The following is an 11,671-nucleotide window of genomic DNA, read 5'->3' on the forward strand; positions in this document are numbered from 1 at the left end:
TCCTGTTCTACGAGTAGAATACATAGTACATACTGCTCCCATTATACTGTAGCAGATGCACACTTATATTCCAGCATAAATGTACACATATCTCATTTCATGCAACCCTTCAATCTGTCTATTACAACTTACAGCCGAGGATGTTACACTCGTGTAACACTATACAATCACCTAAAGTGTGTGTACATAATATACTGTTCCTCTACTTAGCAAATTTCACATGACCAAAGTTAAGTTAAATCGCACACAAAAAAAGCCGCACCATCTTTTCACCACACTCAAACATGACAAGGGTGATGTCTTTGCATATTCATGTCTAAACATACACAGATCTTGCAAACAATATACTTCAAACACCGTCACCTATCAAATATTATGCACTTCTCATTTTTACTACTCAATAAATAAAAATCACTGGGATAACAGAGTTACAAAAGGCAAGTGTTTAACTGATGCTTCGTGAGAGTTTAGATTTTAGTAAAGAAACTGGTTACAGGGCTAATGGTGAATCCTTGATGAAGGGCTTATGCACGTGACAACCCATGCCTGAAACTTTCTCCATATAAATGAAGTGTGACACAATACATGTGCAATAATGTAATACAAGAAATTTCTGCATGCATCAACTTTCACAGATTTTGCAAGGAGCCAAGATATGCAAATGCAAAATGCACAAGAAAGTTTTGTCTACACAATGCATTAAATGGCAGTGGCAGTTCACCAAGGTTTCATGCCATGAAAATGGCTGTTGGCTCCAATCGGCGAATCTTTGTGGTTTGACAGTACGAGTTCTTCTTGCACAAAGTCTTTTGACTACAGTGGTATTTCAATTGCATGATGGTGAAGATGCTACTTCATTACATGATTAATATCTTAGAGGTGACTAGTAGGTAAAATATTGGCATCATGTATGCCACACTTGGAAATGTTGGAAACATTTTGATTACGGTGTATCAAAATGAAAAAATGAAAAAAAAATTCCCAGAGGCCAGCACTGGTCATGTGTTCACCCATGCAGTCATTATAAGATCTACATGAAACTTACATCTTCTGGAATGGGTTAGATGACAATTTACATCACAAATATCTCTCTGTTTTCACATTTGACCAGAATATGAATAAACACACCGACCGAAAACATGCAAAAATTTGACTGCAAGGCATTCATAACAAAAGCTGCATATCACAAGAACACCAAAGTCACAAGAACACCAAAATCACACCAAAAGTTATTCAGTAGGGAATTAATCACGAAATAGGAATATTCACACATATCTCTTTTAAAAATATTTCACTTGAGTCTGTACATATATCTCTATTCACAAATACCCTGTGGGGTCACAAAATTCAATTGTCAAAATTGTACAAACATATCAAGATCCACTTGAAAGGACATAGATTAGTAAATGTCTTGAAATCTCATCCATGAGCTACACAAGATCTAAATATTGAAAGTGGCATTTGTTTCTGAAAACAAGTGTCCTATTCACTCAACATCTGTGCCTTGACATGCTTGTGTTTCTGTTATTTTACAAACAGCTTTACATTTACCCAACATCTTCTTGAGTCTTCTGTTAGTTCTTCCAAAACTAAAAATGACACACACAAAAGTACCCTTTACTTGTTATGATAAATTACCTCGGCATTAAAAGAAAATGACTGCAAACATATACAGTAATGAGTTATGAATACCATCACATGAGAATATCATACATTTGCCAAGTGTTTACATTTCCCCAAAATAAAATTTGGAGTTTGACATATGTGAAAAATGTATGAGCTCTCATCTAGTAATGCAAAGTAACTGCCCCCCCCCCCCCACACAAAAAGAGTAACTGTAAATATCCCATTTCCACCCCCAGATATGCCACTCAAGTGAGTCACAGTGACATTTGCATAGTGACAATCTTTGTAGAATCCATAGGATTTATCTCATTTCAAAACACGGGCAAGCTCACTTCAGCAAAAAACAGCAAATACTTTCCAATAATTGATGGCAACCATACACAAAGTCTTGGCTTCAATGATGACCCATCAATTTCAATATGGAGCATTCATGATATCAGACAAATGGTAACTTCAGGCACCATCCATAACGACTGTTGGCTAACTGCCAGCAGACAAGCATATGGGACTCTGCCACACACCAGGAAACGTGAACGTTGCACGTTGAGTGTTAGTCTGATGGGAGAAGTTGTTGCTGTGCAAGAAAAAGCCTGCTGGCACGGCAATCATGACACAACACTTCAAATCATGTGGCAATTCATCATAGTCAAAGGATAATCACACCCTTGTTATCTAATGCAGGGAAAAAAGAGAACCAAAGAACCCTTATGCATAACATTGGCTAAACCGAACATGAAGAAACTCATCACACACTTGTATATGGACTGGAGGTTACAGAATTTCCCTTCCCCTTGAATAAATACATTTCGATATATGAAGTACGGTGTCCAAATTGTGCGTGCGTTAGAAACTGCCACTCATTACAGCCATCACCAGTCCAGTTTGACCGGATAGTCGCCAGTCAGGCAAGCCGTGCAGTGGAGGTGCTGCTGCTTGCGGGCCTCCTCCATCTCAATGCCTTCCTTCACGGCCAGCCGCAGCCCCTCCACGGACAGGTAGGTGATGCTGTCGGCGTTGAAATGACCCGCCAGCTTGTCTACGGAGACCTTGTTAGCCACCAACTCCTCCCTAGTAGGGATGTTGATGCCCATGTAGCAGGGGTGCTTCACAGGAGGTGAAGCCACACGGATATGTACCTGTAAGGAGTCGGAGATGTGGGGCATAAAACAACTTGCAGTTAATATGATGATAATGGCACTCTTTTTCTGGCAAACCAAATGTATGATGACTCTATTACAAAACAGACATCAGTATTTCTTAGCAGCTTATTTGAAGAAACTTAGAAATATTTCCTGGTGAGCTCAATAAAAAGGATAGGAAAAATCCCCCACCTACTCTTTTCTCTGACCTCTACTTTGCATTTAACTTGCTCTTGCAAAGATACTTATTTGTTCGACATAGAGCAATTTGTATCAATGGGAATCTGGATATTGGTAATTAAAGGAGAAGTCCGGACGATTTTGAAAAAAATTAACCAAAATCTACATAAATAAAGGACCATAATGACTAAGTTTCATTGAAAGAGACCCTCCCAACTCGCCACAATCGATTTTTTAGCATCACTAATTTTGAATCGTAACCGTTCGATTTCTGTACGCCGGCGAGAAAGATCACGCGACAGCGTGACGTTTCATCCTCACATTGCTTTTTGCTTGGAGCGTCAGCTGGCTCGGGGGAGCCCTGCTTGAGCAACGGTGATACGGGCCAAGCAAGCGGTAGTAGCGTACCGCTCAACAGTCTCTGACCACACAGCGGATGCACGCGGCATGATCTATTGCTTCATTAAAAAAATGCCGATGTGTCAAGTGTTAGGGTGTTGTCAATACTTCAACTTTACTAGTAAGTCTTCAAATTGAAGAAATATTTCGATTTTAAATTGATATCTATCCACGATACTACCTTTACATGATCCTGAATGCTACAACACGCAGCCCGATTACGCTGTGTGTATTGGGCTGCTGGTCGTAGTTACCGGCGCGGCGCGGCGGCGGTACCAAGCTGGCGCTGGCGTTTCTTCCTCGGTTCAAGTTACATGTATACTGTCGTATTTTATCACCGTCAGACACACTTTTCAACAGTCTCGGACAACAAAAGAGGCAATAATTCTGACATTGACAGACTGATTTCAGATTGTTCACACTCAGAAGTCGAAAAAACGATCGCGGATTGTGATAGCACTTGGCAGCAGCAGACGTAAATGTATGCCTGCACAGCCCGACAACAGCTAATGCATTGTAAGTGATGGGGTGGACACTAATAAGTACGGCAGTATTATAATACATACATATTTCAATTTAAACGAAAATGTTATAGCATTGCAACTATTTTACATTAATCTTTACATTAATATATATAGATATATAACGAAGATTATTTGAATAAAGGAATACAGCGTTTGGCAACAACACTCCTAAATCGGTGTACGGTCTCCTGCAGTAGCGCCGACAAGGCACACATGCAGATACCGCCCGCAGTCAGCAGTGCAATGGGAGATCGATGCGTAGCTGGGCTTCGCTCGCGGTGCTCTCAGCTGAGGAAACTGCGCCCGATACGTCACGCGCAATGCATCCTGGGACAGATAGTACGAAGGGCAGCTCACGACGGATTCGAACATGAAGAATTACCTTATTTAAAAAAAAAATCATAGTAAATGTATCTGATGGTCTTTTCTCGTCGGGAAAAGGGTAATAGGTTCATGAAATATTGTTCTTTACACACGAAACGGCTGATAATCGTCCGGACTTCCCCTTTAATACATTAAAAAAAATAATAATTTAGAGCTATTCGAAAAGAAATCAAGCCTCTGAAATATCAAAAGTCATAAAGCAAGAGAAGAAAAGCCCTCAAAAGGTAAAATAGAACATTTGGAAGAAGTGCTAAGTAATGCCACATAAAACTTTTTTCCAAACCTGATTTGACCCAACCTCAAGCATTCCTCATTGAAGTATTAAATTACCACTCTACGATTTAAATGCTGAATTCACACCTCTTTTGCTCCGCAACTCTTGAGCAGGCGGATGATGGGGCCAATCGTTGTTCCCCTAACGATGGAGTCATCGATGAGGATGATGCGCTTGTCCTTGAAGTTCTCTGTGAGGGCGCCAAATTTCTTGGCCACACCCAGTTGCCGTAACCTCTGGTTGGGCTGGATGAACGTTCTTCCTACGTACCGATTTTTTGTCAGCACTTCCATATAGGGGATGCCCGACTGCAGCACAAGATAAAACACTGGTTGGTATTTCTGATAGCTTACAATTAAACTTCTAAGAGTCCTGATAATAAGCGGTAACGTTGTGCATAAAAGCCAAACACATGTCAAGTAAATTTTGTTTGGACTTGAAAGCACCAACCTCTTACTTAATGCCCATCTTTCAGTCCCACAGAGAAAAGAATGGACTGATCTTCATCTAATTATAAAATGACCAAAAGAAAATTGTACTGTGGTGATTATCGCTTTTTGGTTACTTTACCTGTGGTGCAAAAGAATAAGGTTCTATCTGCCCTAAACCTGGTCTAGAAATTTGTTTCATTTTTCTGATGCACTTTCTTTACAATTTCTCAATAAATGTGAGACAACTGAAGCTTAAGTTGAAGACTATCAATTAGAGGTTATATCATTCTCTTCACACTTGAATTTTCCCTTTGCAAACCAACACAAACAGTAGAGTATGCATCACATGATTGCACAGTTGGATTTGGCAATAGTGCATTCAAGAAACCATCCATCAAAATATAGAGAACAGTTTAAAGCAATGGGTTTTTGCATGCATAAAGCAGATCCCTAATGAATAATCACACAAAAATATGGCTTACCACTTGAGAAAACCCCAGGGCAGCTGGAGTGGCAGACTCTGGTACCGTGCTCACAATGTCTGCCTCTACAGGTGCCTCCTGGGCCAGCCGCTGCCCACACCGCCTGCGGACAGAATACACCATTTGACCTGGAAGAAGATGGCAAAAACAAACATACCCGGGTCAACATCTGCTGAGTGAAGTAAACCATGGAATACAGACACATGAAGTAAAGTAATTGCACAGGAAACTTTCCATGCAGTGATCACAACAACCTCTCATAAAAACAAACGCTGATGAATTTTACAAGGGGAAATTCAACATCATGAGTAGTTATTACTGATAATGATGCACGGACACAAGGACATTGAGGTCATTACTTGGCAGAGACATACAATTGCATACCGTGTTTCACCCCAACAAGTTTCATTGCTGTTGAAAATTAAGGCAAATACATACAGTATCAATGAATCCATACAAGCGCATCTAGCTTTAAACTTAAGTAAATAATTAATACTGATAAGAAAAACTGGAAAAAAAAAACTGCGTAAGTGAGGCTTAAAGTGACACTGTTCACCTACAGTCCTATCTCTATTATGCGGCATCTCTCTGTCTGACTGGCAGACTTCTTTTTGTTTTCATGCATTTTCAGTGCCAAATTTCACTTAAAACAAAGACATACTCAACCACTATCATGAAAATACAAGGTGGGACATATTCAAATCATTGCAGTGGACTGTAATTTTATCCCACTCCTGCTGTAGCTGAAAGATTAGTATGATGATCATTTGTTTATAGACCTACCAGGGAGTGAAATGGGTCCACACAAATGGACATTGAAACAATCAACATTTTTCTTTCAAAGCAGAGATTATAAAGATTTGTAGTTACAGCCAGTACTTGAGACATCTTAATCAGCAGTGCTATCGTAAATACAGACAGCTGCCAAGTATTGAGGGAGCCATATATACTGTCACTTTCCAATTCATGAAATTCTTCCGTCAAGATGTTTTCACTGCAACTGATTGACAAATTTATGTCGATGTAGGGCAATTTGTCAATCAGTTGCAATACTGTCACTTGTTTAAAGCCTGTTGCTGTACTACAGCATATCTCTCTTAATTATCTGGCCAAATCGCTCATTCTGACATCCACCGGTCCTGACGTGGCCAGTTAATCAAGGCCGAACTATATATGTGACCCGCTACAACAAAAGGATCCTAAAGTCACTGACGATTGAGCCGAGAAAATCGAGTTTGAAGTCACGTCATCAAAATTGGTCAACACAATCGGATTTCTGGTTTTGACATAATTTTGTAGTTCAATGTGTTGTCTATCATCTGCCGAAAATTCAAAGCTAAATATTAAAGGAAAGGTGAGAAATTAGCATTTTTCTGGGCCGTGGTTTTCTGACTTTCAACATAACAGAAACGTGTCCGAAGATTTGGATTTAGCGCCGCAGCTAGACTCCGCCCCTAGTAACAAGGGAGTGATCTTATTGGTCAGTGCGTGGCATCCTGATTACTGATTGATCGTGCGTAGACCACTGGCGCTAAGCTTGAATTAACATCGCGGAGGTTGCTAGGAGCATGCCTTCTATTGCCAAGCGGTGAAAACTGTCTCGCCTTCCCTTGATCATGATAGCGTCGCAAGGAAAACTTTGAAGGCGTTTTTCTCGAGACTCTGATTTTCTCAACCACTCGACATGCGCTAATAAAATCATCGATATCTCCTCAACCGAGTACTTTTATGAGTTGTGCTATATATGAAATTAATGTAGAAGAGTAAGGGAATGATGTCATGCCATTTTCAGAAAATTGTCCTCCCCCAACTTTCGGATCCTTTTGTTGTAGCGGGTCACATACGGTTTCACCAAATATGATGATTTCCCCCAGTGTTCAACATTGTGCCTTATATTTTACCCACTTGGCCTCACTTTACAGAGTCTGGGCATATTCTTTAATCATAAGATTTCACTAACAGCTAAGTGCCTGGGTATATGGTTTCGTGATGACTTTGTCTCGCTTCACTATAAATCGACAAATGTCTCTGGAAAAAACAAGACCTACACAACCCTGTGCCCATATGAAAAATTGAGGACATAGTGAAGTAGTCAACAGACCTTGTCTGGCTTGAACAGCTACTCTTTAACAAATAAATATGCTGTTCAGGATATTTCTGATGTTGGCATTTGTAAAAGGGAAAAAACGTCATATTCACTGTATCAAAGATAATGAAGAAAGCCAATACCTGGGTATCCACAACCTTACAATCCTAATGCAGACTCATGCGGCTGCTTTTAAAAAATAGCATGTCTGACAGAGAAAGGTTTCTTATAGTGTTCTACTCACCTTCCAGTATCGTATCTGGCCTCGAGAAGTAGACATACTCAAAAATGCAAAAGGCTTGGGGGTCCTCCTTGGGGCGGGGCACTACGGCAAGGGACTTGATGCCCTCCTTCGTGATGGCGATGATTTCTCCAGGGAGGACCTCTCGGTAGTACTTGGCCCCGATAGACTGAAAGGAGCAGGACTCAGAGGACACTACCCAGCCTTCCACGTCAGAATCTTTCATGTGGTAATCTGGCACACAGAGTACAAAGATGACATAGTTTTATGTCAACACTGGGATCTAGTCTAAAAAGACATTTGTACCACAGGGAGAAATCTTAATCTCAACTGTAATACCTGTCACCAAGAGCATTCTTTACGTTTCACCTCCAGATGGGCATGATAAATCAAGAAAGCAGAAAAGAGTTTGGTCTAATTTCAAAAGGGTCATACACTCGCTGAATACATTACAATGATTATCAATACAAAAGAAATGGCCGGCTAGTTTGAGCTGGTGCTTAATTCCCATCAACTCATGACTCGTAACATTCCTCATGTTTCTATCCCAGCAAATACTCACTTATCACACCAGCCCTCATCAGCCTGCCAATGCAGAGGGGCCGATTGCCGTACGGGTCGCGGACAGCATAGATGGTACTGCCATGTAGAATGAGCAATGAATAGGCCATCAGAGCCTCGCTCATCAGCTGCCGGATTCTGCCCAGCCAGTTGGGGCCCTGGGGCTCCCCCTCGGGCGGGGCATGGGTTAACATCTGGGTGATGACCTCAGAGTCAGACCCTGTTGAGAGTCCAACACCGTGCTTAAGGACCTTGAAACAAACAAGAGCAAATTCTAGAGATTATTCACCAGAAAGTGGGATTTTTACTTTCAAAATCTGACACTGTTCATGAACATTAAAACTCACATCCAAATATTTATCACTGAAATGAAATTATGCTCAGTCACTATCAAAAGTGAAAACAGTAGAAAACTGGTATATATAAGACTTCATACGTCTCTGCTCATAGCTGTGACTTGTAAAGGTGTTAATCAAGCACTTTCCTGATTTCTTTTTAAATTCAGACCTATTCTTAGACAAACCCATTCAGTGTCTCTGTCCCACAAAAGGTCCTGATATAAAGAGGATTACCATCACTTGTTTATCTGTGTAGCAAATGGACTGGTGGACTTGCTGATTGGTGGAGAGAGAATAGTGAGAGTAGCAAGGCAGCAGTTACCTTTTCCTGTAAAAGTGGAAATTTTCGCTCAACCAGAAACTAGCGCAAAAAAAACCCCCAAACAAACAAATATTTTGGCTTGCAATACGTTCCAGTAGTTAATGTCTTGATTCCGTGGAATTAAAAACACACGAACCTCTTCTTGCCCGGCCGAGCGCGAAGAATTAGTCACGCAAAAATATCCACTTTTACAGGAATACATGCCTTTGATTTGCTAATCCCGTTTGAATACTTCTATGTATCCTGTGCATTGATACAATGGGCAGAGCTCTAATGGTAAAAAGTATTGTCTCTGCTCAATAAAAGTTTGGGGAGTGCAGCATAATGGCAACTCTTATAAAACTAATACCTGATTTAAAGACTTAGGAGAGTGAGTTGGAGGGGGAGAAAGAGGGAATCAATTATCTGAATTTTGCTTGAATTCCTTGATTCTTTCATTAGGGCAATCCAGTGTTCTCATATCACAATCACCACGACTCTAAAGATGGACAACTCATATTCATTGCAACACAAAGATATCATTTGCGGGGTAAAGCAGATAGGAAACAGGTATGAGATTATGCTACATGTCTCCATTGTGGACACATTCATGCAATCAGTATGGCTGCCAAAATGTACTGTACTTTCACCCCTGCTCAAATGCAATCTTATCACACCACATCCTTTATACACTTGAGTGACACAAATATCTAATCAGCTCCCACAATTCTTTCACTGTCACCTTCATCCTAAGCTGAGCGGCGTTGACCAGTTCACCATTGTGCGCCACAGCGATGCGTCCGTGGATCGTCTCCACGTCAAAGGGCTGGCAGTTGGTGAGCTCCGACGCGCCGGCCGTGGAGTAGCGGTTGTGGCCAATGCCCAGGTTCCCTTGTAGTTTGGCCAAGACCTCGTCAGTAAAGATGGAGCTGACCAGGCCCATGCCCTTGTGCTTGTGGTACTGCTTAGTGGATCCCTTGCTGGTAATGATGCCTGCACTCTCTTGACCCCTATCCACAAAACCACACAGAAAAAGGCTCAATTACAACCACAAACATTCCAGCAGCAGCCACAATAACACAGCAAATCTATTGTAAGAGCATGGTTACACTGTGCATGTGTTATGATATCATTTAATGATTATCTTTGAATGGTCCGCTTAAAATAATGATGGAGTGTCTCTGGTAAGCATGAACTACAGTGACCTCCCGCCATAATGAAGTCCCTTGGACTGGCAATCTTTTTTCGTTATATCAAAATTTTGTTTTGACCGAACAAACAAACAATAAAATACATAGAGAGGATAATGTTGCAGCCTGAATTTTCATTTCGCTGTAACCGGAATTTCATTGTAACTGTTATGTTATAAAATAAGTGCATTGTACATTACAATATTCTGTGTCATGGAAGCCCTTGTCTATGATAATTTCATAAGTTAAGTCTATGCTATACTGCAAAGAGCAGATGATACGATATATGATCTCATGCACCCCCCAAGCAATTTGGTTCTAGGTACCAAGCTGTACTTTATTGAGATCAAGAGTGATGTATAGCTTGTTATAGTCCTAAAGGGAAGAAAGTACCAGAATAGAAGGCCTATTCTTTCTTGAAAATATCACTATGCAGTTAAAACTGCATTGTTTGAGCTTTCCATTTCACATCAAACCTCATCTCCCCCCCCCCCCCAACAAAAAAAAAAAAAAAAAAAAACAACAACAACACATTAATAATATGGCAAAAAAAGTTTTTCCCACAGCAATGTACACATGCAATGGGCTGGAAATCCAAAGCACCAAGTAGAAGTCACAATATAAATTTCACAATTTTTCAGCAGTGCGCGTACTTATTGCACAATATCACAGCAAACTGATAACAAAGATATAACAATGGCATCCTGGCCAGTGACATTCCTGGTGGTTATTGGTACAGTTGCCAACTTTTTCCAAAATGTCAAAATTTATCTCCTGTTGCACCTTTTTTCTTTTCTTTTTTTAAATGGTGGTATTTCCAGGCAATACATCACAGGGTTCTGGGGGGCATTTCATGAAGCATTTTGTCTGACAAAGCTGTCGGACCAATTTGATCTCAGCCAGTCAGGTGCAAGGATTTCAGTAGCTTGTAACAGTGTGTCAGAAAAATATCGAACAAAAACACCTCATGAAATGCCTCCCTGATATGTGACGAGCCATGAGTCTCACCTGTGCTGCAGACCTGTCAGACCCAGTGTGATGAGCTGAGGGATATCCAGCTGTGTGGGCCACTCACCGGAGGCCACGCAGCCAAAGACCCCACAGGCCTCGTGAAGTCCTCCGTCCTCCGCTGTCCAGTCGTTCCATTTTACTGATGACGGCGACTTGCAAGGTGATGTCGGGGGTGATGATGGTAACGTGGATGCCATGTTCATGTCAGAGTTTGAATGACATGGAGTACTGGGGGAGTGGTAACTGGAAATAAAACATTCATGCATATTGAGTGTAATATACAGTGGGTATGCTGGGAAGATACATGTACCATTCACAAGATGATGCCATACATCTGTATTACAGGCAAAAAATATTAATATACCTTGAAACTACATGTATTTAAGTGAGCGAAAAGTTAAACTTGAGATTAGGTACAATATAAAAAGCTACCAAAAGATTTTCTCAAACATTCATTACACTTCACTCTCACACATCAGTCACACATCATATTTCCTGATACAC

General features: G+C 40.8%; 1 protein-coding gene across 1 annotated transcript; it reads right to left on the reverse strand.

Annotated features, from left to right (window-relative positions):
• Positions 1 to 2,495: 2,495 nt before the first annotated feature.
• On the reverse strand, positions 2,496 to 11,364 carry LOC139743987 (amidophosphoribosyltransferase-like). Its single transcript, XM_071654453.1, has 7 exons — positions 11,165 to 11,364; positions 9,709 to 9,976; positions 8,338 to 8,578; positions 7,770 to 8,000; positions 5,440 to 5,567; positions 4,613 to 4,834; positions 2,496 to 2,762 (listed from the first exon to the last, which is right to left on the reverse strand). The coding sequence occupies exons 1-7, from the start codon at positions 11,362 to 11,364 to the stop codon at positions 2,496 to 2,498; spliced, it is 1,557 nt and encodes a 518-aa protein (XP_071510554.1).
• Between the last annotated feature and the right edge of the window lie 307 nt (positions 11,365 to 11,671).

Source organism: Diadema antillarum, unplaced genomic scaffold (genome assembly GCF_040938485.1).
Source record: "Diadema antillarum isolate AM-2024a unplaced genomic scaffold, OU_Dant_1.0 seq00001126_RagTag, whole genome shotgun sequence".
Lineage (NCBI taxonomy): Eukaryota > Metazoa > Echinodermata > Echinoidea > Diadematoida > Diadematidae > Diadema > Diadema antillarum.

Coding starts and splice junctions, on each gene's coding strand:
- LOC139743987 (XM_071654453.1), bottom strand. CDS start 11,364: ATGGCATCCACGTTACCATCATCACCCCCGACATCACCTTGCAAGTCG. Junction 9,977..11,164: donor CTGACAGGTCTGCAGCACAG/GTGAGACTCATG, acceptor TTTTGTGGATAG/GGGTCAAGAGAGTGCAGGCA. Junction 5,568..7,769: donor GCCAGATACGATACTGGAAG/GTGAGTAGAACA, acceptor ATCTTCTTCCAG/GTCAAATGGTGTATTCTGTC.